The sequence below is a fragment of the Penicilliopsis zonata genome, assembly GCF_001890105.1.
Source record: "Penicilliopsis zonata CBS 506.65 unplaced genomic scaffold ASPZOscaffold_1, whole genome shotgun sequence".
Lineage (NCBI taxonomy): Eukaryota > Fungi > Ascomycota > Eurotiomycetes > Eurotiales > Aspergillaceae > Penicilliopsis > Penicilliopsis zonata.
In genome coordinates, this window is record NW_019208911.1 from 1485688 (window position 1) to 1506712 (window position 21025).

The following is a 21025-nucleotide window of genomic DNA, read 5'->3' on the forward strand; positions in this document are numbered from 1 at the left end:
CAAGCGCCAACCTTCCGATCCGATTCTTCTGAGTAGGTCTGTAGGCCTGTAGTATTATAGGCATCCTATGTAGATATATGTAGTATGTAGTAATACTATGTGGTGGTACGCAACATTCTCGTGACCCTTGCATAAGTGTTACAACCTACGGAGATCAAGACTGGACACGGCAGATGCAGTCCATGGATTAGTTAAATCTAATGGAATCCTAAGACTGTGACAGAGTCATGGATTATTAAATTGGCTGGCCGCTTGCGTTGCCCACAGCCTAAACCAACCGTTGCCTTGCCTGGCCCATCACTTGCGCCCGTCTTTTCTTTTTTTCTCTTCCGCCCCAGAAGTTGGAGCCACTAACACTAACACTACGGACCTAGGTAACCACCACTCACCACACTAACCACACTCCCTGACTCCTACCACGACTCCTCCTCGACCCAGACAGCCCTGTTTTCACTTTGCACAGCCGATCATCTCCACCTTTGCCAAAGCGAGGGTGGGACCCGAACACACTACTGGGAACGGAACACTCGAGCGGCAACAGGCTCAGACACACACACCCTCTCTCTCTCTCTCTCTCTCTCTCTCTCTCCGACAGTCATAGACTCCGGGCTCAGGCTCAGGTTTAGGCTCAGACTCAGACCTTAGACCTCAGACCTCAGATGCCACCGCCATGGGTAGCTTCGCTTGGTTTGCTCCACCTACACCTCGTTTTTTTCCTTTTTCCTCGTTAGTGTCAACGTCGTGTCATCCCTCCCCCCCCCCCCCCCCCTCGACGCTTTCTCCTGCACATCGTGAACCTGGCTGTGTGGGGAGCGGCAAGAGATTATCAGCATGCCTATCCCTTTACTTGGTACTTAACTATATTATAGTAGTAGTGCCTCCTGGTTGATGGGATGTGCCCAGCTGATCGCTCGGTTATGATATAATTCTCTCATCTATCGTCATTATTAATACCTACTTACCTTACCTCCTCTTAATACTTCTTCTGCCTCAACCCTCCTTTTCCATATACTGCCACTCATCACCGCTCTTCGTCATATATCAATATACTACAGTCAGTACTGCTTCGTACCCTATACGGTTCTTGTCTTGCTTTGATCGAGTACTAACTCTTTCAGATATATGGACTACCACGTCTTCCCAGGCCTTCCCAACTCGCATTGGTTTCCCTACCAGCTGCCCTTCTACACCCCTCTGCAACATGAGCCCTCAGCGCCGCCCGCCTTCCCCCGCCCACGTCCCGTCCGCGTGACGAAGCCTCGCAGCGCCGGCAACAGCCCTTCCTCCGTCGTCAGACGGCGTACCACCATGTCTCACTCCAGGCCCTCGCAGCCCGACCAGTCTTACCAGGCATATCAAGCCATGAACGCATCACTGCTTGCCTCGGCGGCCACGACGCGGCGCTCTCGCCCAACGAGTTGGCACCCGGCCTCGAAGCCAGCCTTGTTGATCAACAACAACAACAACAACAACAACAACAACAACAACAACAACAACAACCCTATGCTGATGGCCTCTTATGGAGAGTCGATATCATCAGTACCAATGACCCTAGAAGATTACCCGAGTACCACCACGGCATCCTTCGGACCAGGACCAGGTGTCCTAGATCCCAACATGGCCTATGTGTCTGGCTCGCTAGCTCTAGCCCCCACCATGACCGCTGCCGATGAATGGCCTCTGGACATGGTCTCCATGACCAGTAGCATCCCTGCCGCGCCCGTGGCCGGCTCCTGCTACGAAAGCGTCCTCTCGTCGGACGAGTATGGCGGGCCCCCAACGCCCGACTTTATTCCTCTCCACCACCAACTCGACCCACCGGAGCTGCCCCTGGATCTACCACTAGAAAGCGGGCCAACGTCCGGGGACGAACTGGTCGGCATGGGCCTGTACAGCGATCCTCTGTTCGAACAGCGAGGGGTCTGCGGCAAGGGGCTCAAACTGGAGGAAACGTTTGTTCCGGGCGGTGATGAGGAGGACGAGAGCGAGGATGATGAAGCAGACTCAGACGATGACGATGCAGAGGACCTGGCCCCTCCTCCTCCTCCTTTACCCAGAAAGACAGATGGCTTTCTCTCTCGCTCGTTTTTGTACGAAGAGAGAAGCCAGCTGGCTAACTGCATGAGTTACGGATACGGATGGATCTGATGTAATATAAATATGATAGACACGAATTATGAATAGATTAGCCTTGGAATTTACTTCGACTCCGTAGAACCGTCTACATTTCTAGACCTTAGTTATATACTAGGTATGTACTATTAGTGCTCATACTGAAAAGCCTCACAGAATCACCTGAGAACTCGATGAAGAATTGCGATAAACTGTACGGAGAGTATAAAGACTTGTATTGCGGAACGGAAAAACTCGAATTTTACCTACCCAGCCCAGCCTACAGAATAACGAATACAGATTGTACACTCGAACATCCATCTTTGAAACTTTTGGATAGACATATACCTTCGTTTTATCGAGATGGCCACCGTATTCACTCCATGGAAGGATGAATCGGCCCTCCTCGCCGTGCGGAACGAGTTCTATCCCCCGCCTGGATACAATGGGCCAGACCACCGGTCTCACGCTTGCAAAATAGTATTTTTTTTTCTTTTCATCGTCCTTTACTTTTCCTTTTCAAGATGCAGGTATTAATCAATCCAGGTGGCTTTATGGAAGCAAAAGGGAACCCTCCCTCATCCCGTTGAAGCGACCGCCCTCTTGACGGACGCGATTCTGCACGACGACGCAGAGAGAAATTCCGTCTTTTCAATCCGGGCCACTTATTCAGCTGCTTTTTGCAGGTATCTCTCCCTGGTTTTTTTTCTTTTTTTTCCCCCCAAAGAAAAAAATAAAGGAGGGAAGAGGTTTACTAATTACCAGATTTGTGACTGGTCTCGTCGACTCGAAACTCCACGGCCAAAGAAAGACCATGTTCGCGCGGGCGATGGACCTAGGTCTACCGGCTTCTTTTGTCGAGTTGCGCCATGAAGCCACGCACAGAGAGTTGCCTTCTCTGGTTGTGCTGCGAAAGGCGGCAAGTCGCTCGCTCGATTGGCTGTGGGGGTATTACTGGGGAGAACTCTCGTCTTCTGGTGCGACTGGTATACCACCAATCAAGGAGATGATTCGATCTTCACTCAAGGAAACTACAAAGGGAAAACACCCTGCATCACTGAACCAACTGGCTGCTCGGTTGGGCGCGGCGTGCCAGTCCGAGAGGGGAGTGTACACCCTCGCGCGGGTTCTCATCGACGAGGCGATTCTAAACACAACCGAGCATACGTATGACCTATCCCATTCATTCCTTACTTCTCTTTTTTTTTCTTCTTCTTTTTGGTTTACTGATTCAACCTCTACAGGCTGGACGTTGCACTCGACTTGCTCCTGCAAAAGCTCACGGACAACAAGCCTGTTTTCCTGTCTGTTCTAGTCGAGGAGATGGTCAACGACTTGGTTTTCGCTTCTTCCGACAACAACAACAACAACAAGGTAGATCCAGAAGACTCCCGAAATGACCTGTACATGTGGCTGGACCACATCCTGTCCTCGCCGGAATGGGAGTCTGCCCGTCGGGTCCTCTCGCGTGGCTACCTGGACGCAGCGTGCAAAAACCCGGGGTACTGGACTGATAGGCTGAGACGTTTAAACACGCGGGATCCATTAGTGTCTTTGTCTTTGCCAGATCCTGCGAATGATCTCCATATGCGTGTAGAGACGGGGTGGGACAGTTTAAAAGATTACGGTTGGTGTAGCTAGTTGTATAAAACAAGACACTACTACTACTACTATAAGTAACTAAGTGCAACCTAAGGTACTAGGAGTATTTGTAATCAACCTGGTGATTGGTTACATAGCTATTCGTCATGCCCCGCGATAAACACCATCAGCATCACACACCAGATCATGATGAACCGCATGTTCAGGCCGTCTGTTCCCCTTCTCCCTCGATCCAACGTATTCCCGCGATTCTCCCTCGCCTCCCGAACCATGCATATCCAATCGATTCCCATGTGTACGTACCCAACACCACCGGGAAACCAGGAAGATGCTGAACTTTCAATCAAGGGACCGGAAAGGGCAACAACTATGCCTACCTGGTAATCGATGAACCGACGCGGGATGCAGTGATCATCGACCCAGCAAACCCACCCGAGTATCTCTTCCTTGAATCTGAAATCCTCTGTGATACCCGACGTACAGTGCTAACGGGTAGCAGGGTTGTGCCTGTGCTGGACGCGCAGATCAAGGCCGGCAAGATCAACCTTACAGCCCTTGTGAATACGCATCAGTAAGTTCGTATGCATTCTTACTACATAGACCTTTGAGCTGACCATCAGCCACTGGGATCATGCAGGAGGAAACAACGAAATGGTACGAAATATTTATGATTGAAGCGTACGGGAGTACAACATACCTAACTAGTATGATAGTTAAAAACCTTTGGCAAGCTCCAGGTGATTGGCGGCTCAAACTGTCAGGCCGTAACCACAACGCCGAAGCATGACGAGACGTTCAAGATCGGCGAGCGCATCACAGTCACGGCGCTGCATACGCCGTGCCATACGCAGGATAGTATTTGCTATTTCATGCAGGATGGGGACCAGCGGGTTGTTTTTACGGGGGATACGCTTTTTATTGCAGGTATGTTCGATCAGCCTATGTAGTGCCTGCCTCTATCTTATGCGGTTGCTTTCAGGATGCGGTCGCTTCTTCGAGGGAAATGCAAAGGAAATGCACGTCGCCCTCAACGAGATCCTGGCTTCCTTGCCCGACGACACCAAGGTTTACGTACGTAAAACAAAATACACATCCCCTTGAAGATACTTGCTATCACTTGACGATGGTGCTAACAGCTACATATGCAGCCCGGCCATGAATACACAAAGGCGAACGTCAAGTTCTGTCTGTCCGTCTCCCAGTCGGAAGCCATCCAGAGACTCGCCGCGTTTGCAGAGCAGAACCGCGAGACGCAGGGCAAGTTTACCATTGGAGATGAAAAGGTATTCCTTCCCTTCTCTATTGCATATGCAATCGAATACGCAGTAGTCTAACCTGCTAGTTGCACAATGTTTTCATGCGAGTCCAGGACCCGGAGATCCAACAGGCAACCGGCCACAAGGATCCTGTGGAAGTGATGGCTGCTCTACGGGAAATGAAGAATGCCATGTAATAGTAGATTCATTATTATTATTATTATTATTATTATTATCATAGATGTATCCCCTCACCACATCTTCCCACTCCCATAGTGAAATGGGGTCAAAGACTTTTGGCGGCCGGGAATCGCCTTGAAGATTACGGCGAATGTATTCATCTTGCTTCTCTGTCCACACTCTGCCGTCCTTGTGCGTGGAAACGGCGAGCTCTAGCAATTTAGAAGCTATACATATAGAATAAATTACGGTAATCATCTCGCATTAGAGATATCCACCGGTGAATGTGTCGATGTGTTGATGGGTTGATGTGTAGACGAAATGAAAGAGGTTGTGGGTGAAAAATTAAAAGACCGAGTTTTATTCAAAAGTCACGTGACCTGACGTCTAGCGTAATCGAACCCAAGCTCCGTACTCCATATTCCGTACCACAAGATAAGACCTTCAATCCAAGAATACAACCAGGAAAACAAAGGAAGAAGAAGAAGAAAATGCTGCGTAGTATCCTCCGCCGAACATCACCCTTCTCCATCTTCCGCTTCACCCTGGACGCAGCCGGACTCTGCTGTGCCGTGACCTTAATCCTCGAACACTTCTACACCATCCAAGCCTCCGAGGGCCCCTCGATGTACCCTACCCTCAGCACGAGGGGGGACTTTCTGCTCATCTCCCGCCTCCAGAAGTGCGGCGAGGGCATTCAAGTCGGCGATATCGTGCGCTTCGATCATCCTTCCTTTCTGGGCGTCCATGGCGCGAAGCGTGTGCTCGGCTTGCCCGGCGATTTTGTCTGTCGGGATGAGTCGTTAAGTATGGAGGGCGGTTCGAGAAGTATGATCCAGGTATGTATCTTTTACTTTTTCTTGACCTAATCTTTGCGAATTGATTCTAAATTGTCTTTGTTTAGATCCCTGAAGGCCATATTTTTGTCGGAGGCGATAATATGCCCTGGTCGCGCGATTCGAGGACTTACGGCCCCCTACCCATGGGACTGGTGAATGGCAAGATTATTGCGAGGGTATGGCCTCCGTCTAAGATGGAGTGGATTCAGAATACATTACGGCCGGTGGAGATTTAGGGTTGATTCTTAATTCCTTTGCATTTTCTTGATTGTACAAAATCGGGCGCAGGTAAAGCATGACAGCATGGGATGGCGTTGATTGAGCTAGAAGCAAGAAAGGAAATATAATACATATTTGTACAGCTAGACTACCTGAAGGAGGCCGGGTTTCTCCGCTTGTAAGGCAGAGGCTCGACGCGCTTGCGACGCAGCTCGACGTTGGCATCGCTGAACCCAATCTCCTCCATCACCTCGGCGGTCGTCTCGTCCCATTGCGTGCGGAAGAGGTGTGCTCCGATCGGCTTCAGATGGTATCGTGCCTGCAGCGTGCGCAGCTGGGTGTTGTCGCGGTTGGTTTCCTGCGCCTTGAGATCCGCAACGTTCAGAGGTTGCGAGTCCTTCTGGTCCAGGATAAACACAGACAGCCTGTGGTAAGGGCTGCCCTTCTGAGCCACAGGGGCCAGCCACGGGAGGATCACCTGGGCCTCGGGCGACAGCTTGGCCAGGTCCACCTTGGTGTTGAGGATCGAGATGGGCACGTTGACCGCCAGGTAGTGCACACGGTAGTCGAAGCTGTCCGTCTCAACGTTGGGCACGTCCGGGTCCACTACGGCGATCGTCACCAGCTTCTCTTCACGTTCAAACATTTGTATATCCAGCTTGGGCGCCGTCGCGCTAATCCGTGAAGTGACAAAATCGCCCGGCTGCACGACCCGCCGGCCAAAGTACAGTTTCGTGTCGACGACCGGCTCGCAGTGCGCCAGCACGTCTGGAATCACCTTCATCTGCGTGATTCGTTGCACGAGGATTTTCCGTCGGTATTCCTCCCATTTACGCTTGGCAAGGAATCGATAAACAGGTTTGGTCATGTCTCCTGGTCGTAGATTTAGCAAGTATTATAGAGCATCAAGCAGAGACAAAAAAGAAAAATACCTTGTCCATCCTCAAATTTCCTCTTCACCAACGGATCGTTGATATCGGCCAGGATCTTCAGATGCTGCAAGTGCTGTTCGAGAGCCCCAAGCTTGGACTTCTTCGCCAGCTCCTCCCGTACATTCTCAGTGGGAACAGCCTGCACCCGGGCGATTTTCTCTCTCACAGACTGAATCTCCTGGAGTTTCTCCTCACGGTCCGCCTGAAGTATCTGGCGAGCCTCCTGGAAACACTGGTACGGCAGCTGTTCGAAGGGAATATTGTCGGAGCCCTGCAACGCGACTCGGCGGCGGCGAGAACCAATTGGCGCAATTCCCTGTTTCAACAGCTTCTTCTCCAGACGGGGACTTGAGACCAGAGCCGGATCAGGAGCCCTGTAGAACGGTTGGCTCGCCGTCTCGCCTTGGGCCTCGTCACGAGCCACCGCCGACGACTGGAAGCCTCTGTTTGCCGGTAGCTGAACTCCGGCGAGACCTCGAACATAGCTCGTCCGTATGCATTTCAGCAGCGGCTTTGAAGCCCGCTCGCAGTGGGCCATTGTGGTGGCTGATAATGAATTAAAGAACGCGCTGGTGGAAGAGCGGTTTGTTGTATTGGTGGTCGATTCCGGGGCGGACTTTTTTTCTTGTCCAGCCAAGCCGCACTAGCGCCTCTCCCCAACTGGCCCTGCGACTTTCCATCTCTGCCAAAACCATCACATCAATCAAGGCCGCTTTCCTGCCTAGCAGCTGTTCAAAATGCCGGGAAACGACGCCTTCCGAGCGCTGAGATGGCTTACGCGGAGCTCGAATGGTTTTTTCTCACGGTCGGAGACGGTGACGGTGCGGAAACCCTGTCGAAGAAAGATTGAATGAGAGACGGGCTCTCTTCCAAGAACATGACTAACGATGAGTAGAAATGCTTTTCAGCACCTCAGTCGAGGTCAATGGCAACGGAATCCGCTGGATCAACCGAATATCTCACCAAGACGGCTCCTCTGGCAGACTCTGCCGTCGCTGATAGCCTAGCGTCACGTTGGGACCCATCTCCAGTCAAAGCAACCACCTACTCCTTCCCGTCTATGGAACCCCTTCGTTTCGTCGAATACCCACGGAACCATCTGCTCATGCCGCTACGGAAGGATATCTTACACCGAGCCGTCGTGTATGAGGGTGACAAGACCCGACAAGGCTCTGCCAGCACCAAGTGGAGGGACGATGTACACGGAAGCGGGCGCAAGCTGCACCAGCAAAAAGGAACAGGAAAAGCACGTGTGGGTGACAGGAAGTCGCCGATCCGCAAGGGTGGTGGTGTAGCACACGGTCCGCACCCGCGCGACTTCTCCTCGGGCCTGCCTAGGAAGATCTACGATCAGGCATGGCGGATAGCGCTGAGCTATCGCTACAAGCGTGGCCAGCTGATCATCATTGACGACGAGATCGCGATGCCGGGTGATGCCACGCCGCACCTGCTCAGGGAGATCTTCAAAATCAACCGCTGGGGGCGTGAGTTTGGGCGGTCGACCCTGATCACCGACCGCCGGGACGACGACCTGTTCGCTGCCGTGGAGGAGGTGGGTGAGCACGCACGCATTCTGGACCGGGACGACGTCGATGTCAAGGATCTGCTGGAAACAGGACGGTTGATCGTGGAGAAGCAGGCGTTGGATCGGATTCTGGCGCACCACTCCAAGGACTTGAACAGCACGCCTGCGAAGGCTACCTACTAGTCTGGTATACTGGCGATAATGGGCTATCTTCTCCACAACCTATGTCTTATTATTATTCGAAGTTTTGTACAAATAGAGACTGTTTCAATAATCGGAGTAACTCCTTGGAGGCCATTATTACAGCAAACACACCAAACATAAGAAAACTAAAACCCACAGCCATTTAGAAGCTTGAAAAAAAATCCATTCTTTGTAAAACCATTATTTTTTATGATATTCTTCCAGTAATTAATTCCATTAGCTCCTCTGAAATTGCGACTCTGCTCGGCTCTCGTTCTGTACCCGCGGCGAAAAAAACTCCGAGGTCAACCAGAAAGCGGAGAAGCAACTTTCGATCTTGAAAAAGAGCATCATCGTCTCTCATACGCCCAACCCTGTTTCTCCCCCCATCACAGCCGCCATTGATGTTACTTCGACGCAGTCTTAACCGACTGCCTACTTCGCCCTGCTGGCTGTCGCGGTCGTCAGTCGCAGCGATGCCGCTCCGCGCCCGCATAACAGATCCGACCTTCACAGGAGCAGCCACGGTAATTTTTCTATTGAAGCAAAAAGAAAGAAAGAGGCTAACCGGTTGATAGTTTTCGACAGCTACAGAGATTCCCAAAGAGCTGCCCGGCGATGACCCTGACGATGTCCTGTTTACCTCTCACTACGGCGTGCGGATGATCGAGCTCAATCGGCCCAAGAAGCTCAACTCCTTGAACGGATCGATGGTGCGGAAGATTGTGCCTAGATTGAAGGTCAGCACTCTTGTCTGAAATTGGATAAAATAAAGAAGAAAGGGAAGGGGGAAAAATTCTGTGCTAAGTGCATAAACAGGAATGGGAAAAGTCTCAAATCGCCAGTGTGATTATGCTCTCCGGTGCAGGCACCAAGGCGTTCTGTGCTGGAGGTGACGTTGCAGCGTTAGCTCAGCTGAACCAGCAGGGCGCCGAGGGCCAGCAACAGTCGACAGATTTCTTCGGGTTGGAATACCAGCTCGACCACCTCATTGCCACGTACTCGAAGCCCGTCATCTCGGTCTTGGACGGCATCACCATGGGTGGCGGCGTCGGGCTGAGTGTGCATGCCCCGTTCCGCATTGCGACGGAACGGACGGTCTTCGCCATGCCCGAGACCACCATTGGATTCTTCCCGGATGTGGGCGGCTCGTTCTTCCTGTCGCGTCTAGACGGCGAGCTCGGCACGTATCTGGGCCTCACGTCGGAGCGCCTGACAGGCGAGCAGGCGCTGTATGCGGGCATTGCCACGCACTACATGGACTCGAGTGCGCTGCAGAACCTGACTGCCCGTCTGTCAGAGCTAGTCTTCAAGGACCACACGCCACTGTCGGAGCGACTCAAGCTGGTCAACAACACCATGACCGAGTTCTCGATGGGCCTGCCTGCCGGCAGCAGGATCGAGTTGGGTCGTGGTCTCCGGACCGCAATCGACCGGTGCTTCCAGTACAACACCGTTGAAGAGATCATTCAGGCGCTTGAGAAGGAGACGGCGCAGAAGGAGTGGGCGCAGAAGACCCTGGAGACGCTCTCCATTCGCTCCCCGACCTCGCTCAAGGTCGCCCTGCGCCAGCTGCGCCTGGGCAAGACCTGGTCCATCGCCGAGGCCTTCCAGCGCGAACACCACATCGCCGCCCAGTTTATGCGCCACCCCGACTTCGTCGAGGGCGTCACCGCCCGGCTTATCGCCAAACCGGCGCGCGAACCCAAATGGCAGCCCGCTACGCTTGCCGAGGTCTCCCAGCAGGATGTCGACACCTTCTTCACCATCCCTGAGAACCAGACACGGCTCCCGCTCCTCAGCGACACAGACTACAATTCCTATCCGCACGCCCACTTCGCCCTCCCCTCGGAGAAGGATATTGAGGCCTTCATTCGTCAGAACGATGTCCGGACCAACACCGCCGTCTTCCGCGACTTTGTAGACAAGTGGAGCCAGAAGGATGGCGTCCAGCAGAAGGTGATCGATGTGCTGGCCAGGCGAACCGTCAAGACTGCCGACGGCCTGCGTTGGGTCGAGTAGTGCTCCTCTTTCTGAGCCGTGTATTTTTTATCCCTCTCATACTTTGCATACATGCTATATCTGGTTGCGTATAAAACATCATAATTCATTGGACATCGAATTTAACCCTCAATCTTCCATACCTAACTAGCAATTTCTATCTATTATCTGTATGGTGTAGAAGGAGAGTATCCATATATCACCCAGCCTCCCAAGGCGCTGAATCCCTCACTAAATGAGATCCGTCCTCCGATACGAACTGGGAAAAAGGCAGTGCTCTTTATCGAGAGAGAAGGTATGGGGAAATCAATGGTTTGTGACGAGCGAGTGGATCGATGTCTCCTCATTTGTTGAGGCTGTTCGTCTGATATAGTAGATTGGACATTTAGTACAGTATATATTAACACCAGCTCATGGCGATACCATGAATCTACCATATAAAAAAGAATTTTCATTACGAGAAGGAGCATACAAAACCAAGGTACTACCACTTGTCAAGTGATATAATATGTATAGCTCTTCTCTTGGGCGCCGTTCGCCTCCAAAAAACGTATATCTAACCGTTGGTGGCTGAGATGACCTGCGGCGACGCTGCAGGACGACCGATTCAAGAGATGATCTAGCTGGCTGGGATTCCGGATGATGGCACACTGAGCGAGTCGAACCTGTCCGTGTTTAGTTCAGTGTTATCCAGAGAGATGTAGGCACTGTCGCAGATAATAATGACTGTGCCTTTAATATTTATATAAGGGTGGCACGTGCGAGTCTCTTGTGGCGGAAGGGGCGGCAGCGACTTCAGGAGGATTATTTCTCCCCTTCTTGAAAGACAAAGACAGCTTCCATCTCCAGAGCTGGGCAGCAATTGATCTTAATGCTTTCTCTTTTGAGATATATATTGATTGATTGGTAGGAACCCCTTGGCGATAAGGGTTTAGTTCGGTCTTTCGCTGTGTCGGTTGGGGGTCCCCAACAGAATCTGGCCTAACAAGCTGGGCGCAGAGCGATTCAAGTCATCAATATGCATTCGCCGGAGATGCCTACAGATACAGACCCGCTGATCTCGAGCCGGGATCTCAATGACTCTAGGCAGACTGAGCCAGACGAACCTGCGGCTTTGCCTGAGCGGGAGACCAGGAGAGTCCTGCTGCGGCTTTATATCTCCCATTTCTTATCAACATGGAACTCGAGGATGTTTGAGTTTGGTGCCGTTCTCTTTCTGGCTTCCATTTTCCCCGGGACACTTTTATATACGTCTGTCTATGCTCTGGCGCGGTCGTTGTCAGCCGCGGTGTTTTCGTCCTGGCTTGGTCCAGTGATCGACCGAGCAAACAGATTGACCGCCATACGACACTCTATTAGTATGTGATCTCTGCCCTCTACTTCTCGAGTAAGAAGAAAAGGAATGACTGACTAGGAGCGTCGTTTAGTCTGGCAGCGAGTCCCAGTTGCAGTCTCCTGCGCGTGCTTTATTACTCTCTTGACAATAGATAAGAAATGGTGTACACCTATCTTATTCACAATGGCATCACTGTTAGCCTGCGTGGAAAAGTTGGCTGCAGTAGCGAATACGGTGGCTGTGGAGAGAGACTGGGTACAGGACTCCTGCCCTTTATCTTTGCAGCGTTTATGTTGAAAGCTCTGACTATGAAAACAGGCCATTGTGATCTCCGAGAGTCTAGGTGTTCCAAGACAAGGTTTGTGTTTACGGCCTCTGGAAATCGATAGGATCACTGATGTTGTCTTCTCCATATAGATCTTAATGCATCGATGAGACGTATTGATCTTTTCTGCAAGCTGGTTGCTCCCCTCTTCATTTCTCTTCTGGATTCGGCCTCAGCCATTATCGCAATTTGGACCGTACTTGGACTTAACGCCTTGTCGGCTCTGATTGAATACTTTGCTATAGTACATGTGAGAATATTTTACTTGTGAAGCATCGTGCAATTTTGACTGACTTTCTGCCACAGGTCTATAGATCAGTGCCCGAGCTGTCGCGAGATCAATTGCTTCTATCCACAGAAGATGGAGACGAAGAACCCACCCGTTCTAATCGGGGTAGGATTAGGCTGATAGCCAGCTATATTACAGGTGTTTTATCTCCGTGGCAGGAATACGCTGCCAGTCCCGTGTTTCTTCCATCGTTTGCTCTGAGCCTACTGTATCTCACTGTGCTATCATTTGGAGCAACTATGGTCACCTACCTCCTGAATAGCGGCTTTACAGCCCTGGAGATCAGCACCATGAGGATTGGAGCAGTCATTGCAGAGCTTTCCGGCACCTGGGCAGCCCCGTTCATCATGGACAGGATTGGTCCGGTCAGATCCGGACTATGGTTTTTGAACTGGCAGTTTGCCTGTCTAGCTGGTGCAGCAGCAGGCTTTGTCTTCTTGGATCCTGCATCTCAATTGGTGGCTATTGGCCTTATTTGCGGCGTTGCATTGAGTAGAATTGGCCTCTGGGGATTTGACCTCTCTGTCCAGTTTCTCATCCAAGAGGTATGTCGGATATCTATCAACTCGTATTTCAATATCTCTAATCCAGAGCTTGCAGAGTGTCGACGAGAGATCCAGAGCACGCTTCTCCACAACGGAGATAGCTTTGCAAAGTATCTTCGAGCTTCTATCATTCGCTACTACCATCATCTTCCCCTTGCCGGAGCAATTCAAATATCCTGTCCTTATCAGCTATGGCGCGATCTCTTTTGCAGCGATCTCCTTCGCCGCCTACGTCAGAAAAGAACGGGGCCATCTATTGCACACCTCCCGATGTCTGGGCGGTGATAAACCGCGTCCAGTTGGTCTACCCTCAAGATGATGAGGCTAGTTCGAAAGTTCATCGCAGGCACCATCTTCTGTTTTATATATATGAATGTATATACTAGACTATCCTCTGCAGTCAAAGGCGATCTCTTTTATTTCAATATATTCCAGAACTAGACTAGGAATATAGAATGAATGCTTTCTTCAATATACGCCGTAACATTGATGTCAGATTAATAAGCTATGATGCAACACACACTAGTCCCAAACAGGTAATACATGTGAGACCAGCTCGTCCGCGGGGGAAGCCGAAGCTCGTCAAACGCGCTTGAACGCAGCTTCGACCTTGTCCATGCCTGGCAGCTGAGCCTGACCATTGATGTTTTTATGGAGGTAAATTGCGCTGCGAGCTGCCTAGAAACCCATTCGAAAGATGAACACGATGATCTGAGCTGACTGCATCTCATGGCTAGATCCCCGAAGCGCGGGGAATGGGGAGGTCTGGCCCTCGAAGGCGGACAGGCTGCTTGACCTGTCGAGCGCGTAAAGTACGCTGTCCTGAGGAGAAGCCGACGTGCGCCAACTGTTCTCGCCTGCGTCTACGATGTGTTTACAAATCGTCGCCCAATGCCGGGGGTGGTGTTTCGTCTCGCCGGCGAGCTGAGAAGCAGCTACCGACTCTCTCACCGACTCGGAGTGCCTCGGCCCCCCGATCGGATTTCAACTTCTTCAGCACCGTGCTTCGCTCAGACGACCAGCAGCTGCCTGTGGCATCGTTGCAACCGTTCAACGAGCAGACCGGTGCCTATGCGCCGGACTTTTCTGGCCCTTTCGACATGCTAGGCTTTATTGGCGAGATCACCTCCGAGTTACAACAGAAACACCTTGACTTGACGAACGGGCTGTCGGAATTCACAAGCCCATTTATAGTCCCCGGAAATCTCGGTTCGGATGTCCGGTTTGAGGAGCCACAAAGCACCTTGAGTCCCGATGTAGATTCGTCGCTGGTCGGTGTTATAGGAAATCCTCACTCCGAGGGCGGGGATACAGATCAATCGACGGCCAGCTGGCCAGAGACAAAAGCACCGTACGAGGAGCAGTTGTTGTCGCAATTTGTGACCAGTGAACCGCCCCCGACGATTTTTGGGCCTGTGGATACCGAATGGACGTTTGTCAGGCAGGCGATCCTGGCTCTCTCTAAGGAGTTTTCACCTTTACTCAACGCTATTTACTGTTTCTGCGATATCAGGAATGCAACGAGAGAGGGAAGCAAATGGAGATGGGCACCCTCATATTATCGGCGAGCAAGTACGGAGATCCAGTCGTGTATCATCGGCGAGGTAGCCGATTCCACGTTGAAACGAGTCTTTGCTACGGTACTCTTGCTCATGTTTTCAGAAGTATGCTTACCCCTCTGTCTAATTCTCGGAATTTCCCCCTGGGAATAATTGAAGAACAATTAACTGACCGATACTCAAAAGCTCCTGTCTAGCCCAGAACTATGCCGCCCTGGAACGTCTTATTTCCATTCCTCTTATCTTCTCTTACAACGATTTCATAACCGGACCAAGTCATGGACAGGATTCGGTCATCTTTTGATCTCTTGGATCTCTTTATTGGACGTCAAATCCCTCATTGCTGGCCGTGATGGGGACGTGCTTCTTGAAATTGGTGCTCTACCCGACCCTCCGGCCATGCATCGGGAGATCAGCATATCAAAGCCGGACAGCATGGCCAGGTTAACAGCGGCCGAGAAGGAAACAGCCGAGATCTTCTCAAGTCCCAACTATCTCGTTTATGAAGCTATTGTCAGTCCCGTGTTTCGATTTTTTGTAAACGCGCAACAGGTCATCCGACGCATTATTTGCATCGACATCCATCATCGCAGCCGGGGTACCCTCAGTGACGAGTTCGAAGTGCTCCAGATCGCACACAAAGTTGGCGCCGACCTCGAAGCGCTCTGGAACTCCCGCCCCCCCGTCATGGACGTCTACGACCGCCCGAACGAGCTGTTCTCAACACTCAACCAGGCTGTGGCTGTTGACATCTCCCGAATGTTCCGTCAGTATGTCGCTAACTTTCTGGCGAATTTTATTTACCTCCATCGTGTGGCTTTTGCAATCTATCCACGGACGGACCGCGTGAATGGAGCGGTGGACAAAATCATCCAGCTCGCGACGGTGGAGGCGACTGGTGTCTCGAGCCTACCAATCAGTTTCCTCTGGCCACTCTTCATTGCCGGGCTGGAGGGCTCGCTTGAGCAGCGGCATTGGGTGCTGCAGGCGATGCAGAAGATGGCCGACCCCAGCAAGGATGTTCTACAGCGCCATCCCAACGCAGAAAAGGTGCTCTTGTTGCTGGAGGAGATGACGCGGCGGCAAGACGCTACCCGGACTTGGGCAGACTCGAAATGTGTTCGGAGGGAGCTTTTCACGGACTCATTCATTATAATATGATTTTTTTTCTCTTTTTTTTTTTTTTTCAACTACGTGATAAGAAAGTGTAAAGCTACTACTGTAAATATAGCTATCATATTTGTATTCATTCTTCAAGCACATCATTCTGAGATAGAATACAGTATATATTCAATTTATCCTGTTAAGAAACAACATATACAAGGGTACTGTCCTGTTTTAGAACTGCTTAACAACCCGTTGGAACCTTGGAGGCTTGCGCGTAAACTTTTTCGGGTCATCTCTCGCCCCCTTTTTCCAGTAATCGAACTCCATCCAGGCGTTTTCGGGCATCTGGGCCTCGGTGGCCTCGAGGAATTCGCCGAGGTCGGGACTCAAGGGAATGACGCCCGTTTCGATCACGTACTGGTCCCATAGTTTGAGGAGCTGCTTGAGTCGCTCCGGCTCCACCTCGGCCAGGTCGTTGACCTCGCCCGGATCGGCATCGAGATTATACAGCTGCCAGCGTTCGGGGCCCTTCGGGGCGGGAATATAGACGATCTTCCAGTCTCCGAAGCGCAGGGCTGCACGACCACATGTCTCCCAGCCCTGGATGAAGTCCTTGGCGTGGATACGGTCCGTCTCGCCCTTGACCCAGGGGTAGAAACTCTTGCCACGCATGTGCACGACCTCGCGGCCCTGGTAGGTTGGCGCCGGGTGTGTGACGCCCGCCATGTCGAGGATGGAGGGGGCCAGGTCCATGACGGTGGCGAACTGGTCGGTGATCCCGCGCGCCTGGTTGGCGACGTTGACGGTCTTTGGGAACTTGGCGACGAAGGGAACCCGAACACCCCCCTCGGTGGTGTAGGCCTTGTATAGTCGGGACGGGGCGGTGGCGGCTTGTGCCCAGCGCGGGCCGTACCAGATAAAGGAGTTATAGTTGCCCAGGTTGTCGAGGCTGTTGTCGTAGTACTGCTGCAGGTGAGGCATCACGCCGCTCTGTACCATCGGGTAGGCTTCGTAGGCGGCACCCTCGGCGCCGTTGTCGGACATGAAGCACACAAAGGTGTTGTCCAGCTCGCCGATACTCTCCAAATAGTCGACGATTTTGCCGACGTTGGCGTCGATGCACTCGACCATCGCTGCGAAGATCTCCATCGCGCGGCACGACTTCTCCTTCTCCTCGGGCGTGTAGTCGTCCCATTCCTTGACCTCCTCGGCCACGACGGGGTGCGGCTGCACGTCCTGCCGGATCATACCTAGGTCCTTGAGGCGTTGCAGACGCTTCTGCCGCAGTGCATCAGGGCCGTCATCGTAAACCCCGCGGTAATGTTTGATGTATTCCTGCGGGGCTTGCAGTGGCCAGTGCGGCGCCGTGAACGGCACATACGCAAAGAAAGGACGCTCGTCTTTCTTCGCAGTGCGGTCTTTGAGATACTCGAGCATCTTGTCACCGTACCCGTCGGACGAGTACCAGCCTTCTGGCAGCTTTTTCACGTACTGGTCGTCCTCCATGTGGAGCGCGATGTAGCTGGCCTCTAGGAACGCTGGTGTCTCATCCTTGCCTTGGAGCTGGGGCTCGAAGGCGTAGTGGTTCGAGCAGGCGGGAAGATGTGCTAGAGACCGTTCAAAGCCTCGCTTGTACGGAGAGCGCTCGGGCGTTAGCCCCAAGTGCCATTTCCCAGACATCAGGGTCTGGTACCCGGCGTCTCGCAGTAGCTCGGGCAGGGCCACGACACGTTCATTCAGATAACCCTCGTACCCAGGCATCCCACGCTGAGGCGCCGTGCTCATCTGGGAACCCTTGGGACCGTTCTGACCGGAGATGTTAGTCCATTCAATCAGGTTGCCGAGTCCTGCGATGTGGTGGTCTGTCCCTGTCATGATCATGGCGCGGGTCGGTCTGGCATCACCAACCTCAGTCAGTCAATCGCACACAAGCAGACTCAATAGAAGAGATTACTCACGAGCAGGCTGCCGCAGCGTGGAAGTCCGTGAAACGAATACCCCCATCCTGAGCGAGCTTGTCGATGTTGGGGGTTCGGATCTCTCCTCCAAAGCAGCCGACATCTGAGAAGCCGAGATCGTCGGCGACGAAGACGAGAAAGTTGGGACGTTTCTGAGCCATGATTGCGGTCAAACAGGGGGATTTTCAGAGAAGCAGAAACCACCCTGGACCAGCGGGGGGTCTTGTATCTCTCTCCAACCCCTCACCGTCGCCGGTGCCCGCGTCGCCCGAGTCCGAGAAAGGGAATTAGGGCTAATGATTAGGGCTTGTGCTCGGCCATCGGCCGTCGGCTCTCGGCTTCCATTTTGGGCAGCCGCGTCCCGTGACATTCGATTTCCAGAATCCACACCACCACGACGCGGGTGGGCAGTCTCTCCTTGTTTGAGACTCAGGACTGAACTCTGTTATTGTGTCTCTTTAACTTGCAGATGAGAGAAATAGCCTCGACGCGAGCTACCCCGGACTTTGACAGGCTCCCGATGCGGGGAACAATACCTAGCGTATTGACTACGGTATGGACGCTGTACAGTGAGTACCAGGTAGGTACCTAAGCACACTGTACAGTCATTCAGACGAAGCTCACCTCGTTCCGTACACAAAGCTACAGCACTCTTCTCCCGTCGATCTATATAGCTCCCTCCATCTTCTATCAGATTAATGAAGGGGCGATGGCACCATCGCCGCTTGTGCTGATAGATGCGCGCTGTCGTAATCTCTCCACAGTCTTGCGTGGTTTCGGCCGTCGGCTACACAAATACGACATGGATTGTCCCTGGCGTGTCCACTTCGCATCCAGCTGGCAAGAGTCGATTACATCAACCGATCCATTCTACGAATCTACACTCGTTGCGACACGGATACGGGCGTGACATTGAACAATAAGCTGGATATTCCATGGTCATAATTGCCTAAACTCCATTCCTGAGAACCGATTCCCCCTTCTTTTCCTCTTCTCGGATCTATAAATCCCACCAGATGCCCAGAAAAAGCTGAGATCAATCAGGAGAAGCTGTAGCCTTTTCCTAGTGACTATGTGATATACCATCCTTGAATTTTCTCTTTATCTTTTGGATTGTCTCGGCCTTCTCTCAGTCTTTTCTAACTCTTCTGTGAAGGTCGTTCCGCCATAGTGTTGACGACGATCCCGACGGGGTTGGGCAAGACGAACCCTTACTCGCTGCCGACTACTCGCGCAGTTCATCTCGCCCAAGTCCTACGTCCGATACCATGAGAGCTTCGAGTCTGGCTAGTTTTCGTAATTACTGGCTCGCTTCTGTGCTGTGTTGTGGCGGTGTATTGTTCGGCTACGATTCTGGGGTGATTGGTGAGTTACCCCAGCTTGCTTGTTAAGGAATTTAAAGAGTCGGATCTGATAGTAGACACCTAGGCGGCGTGTTGACATTTGATTCGTTCCAAAATGACTTTCGTTTCGGTGCTTTCGGCCCCAGGTCGGAAACGAGCGTCAGCTCCATCGGCGTGGGTATCCAGCAGGCTGGTGCTCTCGTAGGCTGCTTTGCGGTGTGGCCGCTGACCAACCGGCTGGGCCGGCGGATTGCTATGATGGTCTGTTCGTTGATATTCTGCATCGGGGTCATCCTTGAGGTGATTAATTCACACTCGCTTTCCACCTTCTACGTGGGCCGAGTCATTTGTGGACTAGGTATCGGAGGCTCTGCCACCGTCATCCCCATCTACATGTCTGAGATGAGCCCCAAGGATAGTCGAGGGCGCATGGGTAGCTGCTACCAGCTCAGCTATACCATTGGGATTTTGATCTCCTACTGGCTCGATTACGGGGTCAAGTTCATGAAATCGTCTTCCACTCAGTGGCAGATCCCTATCGGGATGCAAATGCTGTTTGGAGCGCTCATGGGCCTGGGGATGCTGACCCTGGAAGAGAGTGTCCGCTGGCTGCTCTTCCAAGGCGACCACGAGCGGGCCTGGAAGAGTCTCACATGGATCCGTGCCAGCGATTCCGAGGAAGTCCGGGCGGAGTTTGAGGAGATGGAACGCGGGGTAGAGGTTGAACGGCACGCCACTGCGGGTTTCAGCCTGCAAGAGCTGCTGGAGTGGCCGAATGCCCACCGTATGCTGCTTGGGTTCGGTCTCTTCCTTGCCCAGCAGTCGACCGGATCGACTGCCCTGGCCTACTTTGGCCCTCAGTTCTTCTCGCTGCTCGTGGGCTCCTCGGGCAACAAAGACCTGCTGCTGACGGGGATCTTTGGCGCCATCAAAGTGGTCGCCTGTTTCACGTTCGTCACGCTGGTTGCCGACCGGTTCGGCCGCCGCACCCTTCTCATGTCCGGTGCAGCGTTCATGGCGGCTTGTATGCTCACCACCGCCGCGGTGGTCAAAGACCGACCACCCCCCGGTGGCGGAGCGATCACCTCGGCCGGCATCGCGACGGTGGCGCTCATCTACCTGGACATCATCGCGTATAACTGTTCGTGGGGCCCGCTGCCATGGCCCTGCACGTCGGAGATCTTCCCCACGCGGATTCGGGAGCCGGGTGTCGCGTTCGGCGTGGGGTCCCAGTGGCTATTCAATTTCGTCTGGTCCTTCAGCACCCCGTACATCATGAGCGGGATCGGGTGGGCGACCTTCCTGCTGTTTGGAGTCTTCGATGTCATCATCGTGATCTTTGTGTTTTTCTGTGTCAAGGAGACCGCTGGCAAGACTCTCGAGGAGATCAACGCTTTATTCGATTCACCCGGGAGCGAGACGGAGATTTCCAATCCCCCCTGGAAGGGTATATCGCGCCAAATGCAGCCGGAGAACACGCTCGAGCTGAACGAGTCCCACGGTTCTTCTTCCGTCCAGGGCAAGTCTGCGAAATACATTGAATAAGTTTCTTGTAGAAAGGGGTACCAACTGCGGACAGAAGATGGTCAGGTCTCTATTCAGAAGGATAAGCATAATATACACGATATAACTAGCTTACACAGACTATATACTAGATTCATGAGAGTAGAACCTATATCTAGAATTCCTATGAGAAACCGAGTGATTAATTACC

General features: G+C 52.4%; 12 protein-coding genes across 12 annotated transcripts; 10 read left to right on the forward strand and 2 right to left on the reverse strand.

The window, feature by feature from the left end:
* Nucleotides 1-1122: 1122 nt before the first annotated feature.
* On the forward strand, nt 1123-2148 carry ASPZODRAFT_11867 (hypothetical protein; the record flags this gene model as incomplete). Its single annotated transcript, XM_022721202.1, has 1 exon — nt 1123-2148. One exon carries the CDS (start codon nt 1123-1125, stop codon nt 2146-2148), a length of 1026 nt encoding a protein of 341 aa, XP_022585529.1.
* A 228-nt stretch (nt 2149-2376) lies between these two features.
* On the forward strand, nt 2377-3802 carry ASPZODRAFT_127016 (hypothetical protein). Its single transcript, XM_022721627.1, has 4 exons — nt 2377-2592; nt 2659-2798; nt 2878-3279; nt 3357-3802. The coding sequence occupies exons 1-4, from the start codon at nt 2476-2478 to the stop codon at nt 3751-3753; spliced, it is 1056 nt and encodes a 351-aa protein (XP_022585530.1). The 5' UTR covers nt 2377-2475; the 3' UTR covers nt 3754-3802.
* Nucleotides 3803-3887: 85 nt separating this feature from the next.
* Nucleotides 3888-5464, forward strand: ASPZODRAFT_127017 (hypothetical protein). The gene is made up of 8 exons (XM_022721628.1): nt 3888-4009; nt 4063-4150; nt 4214-4285; nt 4335-4368; nt 4428-4638; nt 4694-4785; nt 4863-4997; nt 5057-5464. The coding sequence occupies exons 1-8, from the start codon at nt 3904-3906 to the stop codon at nt 5165-5167; spliced, it is 849 nt and encodes a 282-aa protein (XP_022585531.1). The 5' UTR covers nt 3888-3903; the 3' UTR covers nt 5168-5464.
* Nucleotides 5465-5641: 177 nt separating this feature from the next.
* Nucleotides 5642-6225, forward strand: ASPZODRAFT_148393 (hypothetical protein; the record flags this gene model as incomplete). The annotated part of the gene is made up of 2 exons (XM_022725364.1): nt 5642-5989; nt 6055-6225. The coding sequence occupies 2 exons, from the start codon at nt 5642-5644 to the stop codon at nt 6223-6225; spliced, it is 519 nt and encodes a 172-aa protein (XP_022585532.1).
* Nucleotides 6226-6356: 131 nt separating this feature from the next.
* ASPZODRAFT_148394 (hypothetical protein) lies at nt 6357-7678 on the reverse strand (the record flags this gene model as incomplete). The annotated part of the gene is made up of 2 exons (XM_022725365.1): nt 6357-7081; nt 7141-7678. The coding sequence occupies 2 exons, from the start codon at nt 7676-7678 to the stop codon at nt 6357-6359; spliced, it is 1263 nt and encodes a 420-aa protein (XP_022585533.1).
* Nucleotides 7679-7807: 129 nt separating this feature from the next.
* Nucleotides 7808-9032, forward strand: ASPZODRAFT_308920 (hypothetical protein). The gene has a single exon (XM_022728207.1). The coding sequence runs from the start codon at nt 8066-8068 to the stop codon at nt 8846-8848; it is 783 nt and encodes a 260-aa protein (XP_022585534.1). The 5' UTR covers nt 7808-8065; the 3' UTR covers nt 8849-9032.
* A 109-nt stretch (nt 9033-9141) lies between these two features.
* Nucleotides 9142-10993, forward strand: ASPZODRAFT_127020 (hypothetical protein). The gene is made up of 3 exons (XM_022721629.1): nt 9142-9375; nt 9427-9588; nt 9668-10993. Exons 1-3 carry the CDS (start codon nt 9325-9327, stop codon nt 10868-10870), a joined length of 1416 nt encoding a protein of 471 aa, XP_022585535.1. The 5' UTR covers nt 9142-9324; the 3' UTR covers nt 10871-10993.
* Nucleotides 10994-11681: 688 nt separating this feature from the next.
* Nucleotides 11682-13809, forward strand: ASPZODRAFT_127021 (hypothetical protein). The gene is made up of 6 exons (XM_022721630.1): nt 11682-12207; nt 12277-12440; nt 12504-12543; nt 12603-12760; nt 12817-13344; nt 13400-13809. Exons 1-6 carry the CDS (start codon nt 11868-11870, stop codon nt 13661-13663), a joined length of 1494 nt encoding a protein of 497 aa, XP_022585536.1. The 5' UTR covers nt 11682-11867; the 3' UTR covers nt 13664-13809.
* Nucleotides 13810-13931: 122 nt separating this feature from the next.
* Nucleotides 13932-16105, forward strand: ASPZODRAFT_107190 (hypothetical protein). The gene is made up of 3 exons (XM_022720941.1): nt 13932-14001; nt 14082-15008; nt 15090-16105. The coding sequence occupies exons 1-3, from the start codon at nt 13996-13998 to the stop codon at nt 16062-16064; spliced, it is 1908 nt and encodes a 635-aa protein (XP_022585537.1). The 5' UTR covers nt 13932-13995; the 3' UTR covers nt 16065-16105.
* A 54-nt stretch (nt 16106-16159) lies between these two features.
* On the reverse strand, nt 16160-18129 carry ASPZODRAFT_21533 (hypothetical protein; the record flags this gene model as incomplete). Its single annotated transcript, XM_022727857.1, has 2 exons — nt 16160-17904; nt 17969-18129. The coding sequence occupies 2 exons, from the start codon at nt 18127-18129 to the stop codon at nt 16242-16244; spliced, it is 1824 nt and encodes a 607-aa protein (XP_022585538.1). The 3' UTR covers nt 16160-16241.
* A 182-nt stretch (nt 18130-18311) lies between these two features.
* ASPZODRAFT_309406 (hypothetical protein) lies at nt 18312-18959 on the forward strand. Its single transcript, XM_022728208.1, has 2 exons — nt 18312-18537; nt 18733-18959. Exons 1-2 carry the CDS (start codon nt 18438-18440, stop codon nt 18876-18878), a joined length of 246 nt encoding a protein of 81 aa, XP_022585539.1. The 5' UTR covers nt 18312-18437; the 3' UTR covers nt 18879-18959.
* Nucleotides 18942-21014, forward strand: ASPZODRAFT_127024 (hypothetical protein). The gene is made up of 3 exons (XM_022721631.1): nt 18942-19042; nt 19125-19333; nt 19397-21014. Coding segments are annotated over exons 1-3 (1671 nt in total). The 5' UTR covers nt 18942-19040; the 3' UTR covers nt 20857-21014.
* Nucleotides 21015-21025: the final 11 nt, after the last annotated feature.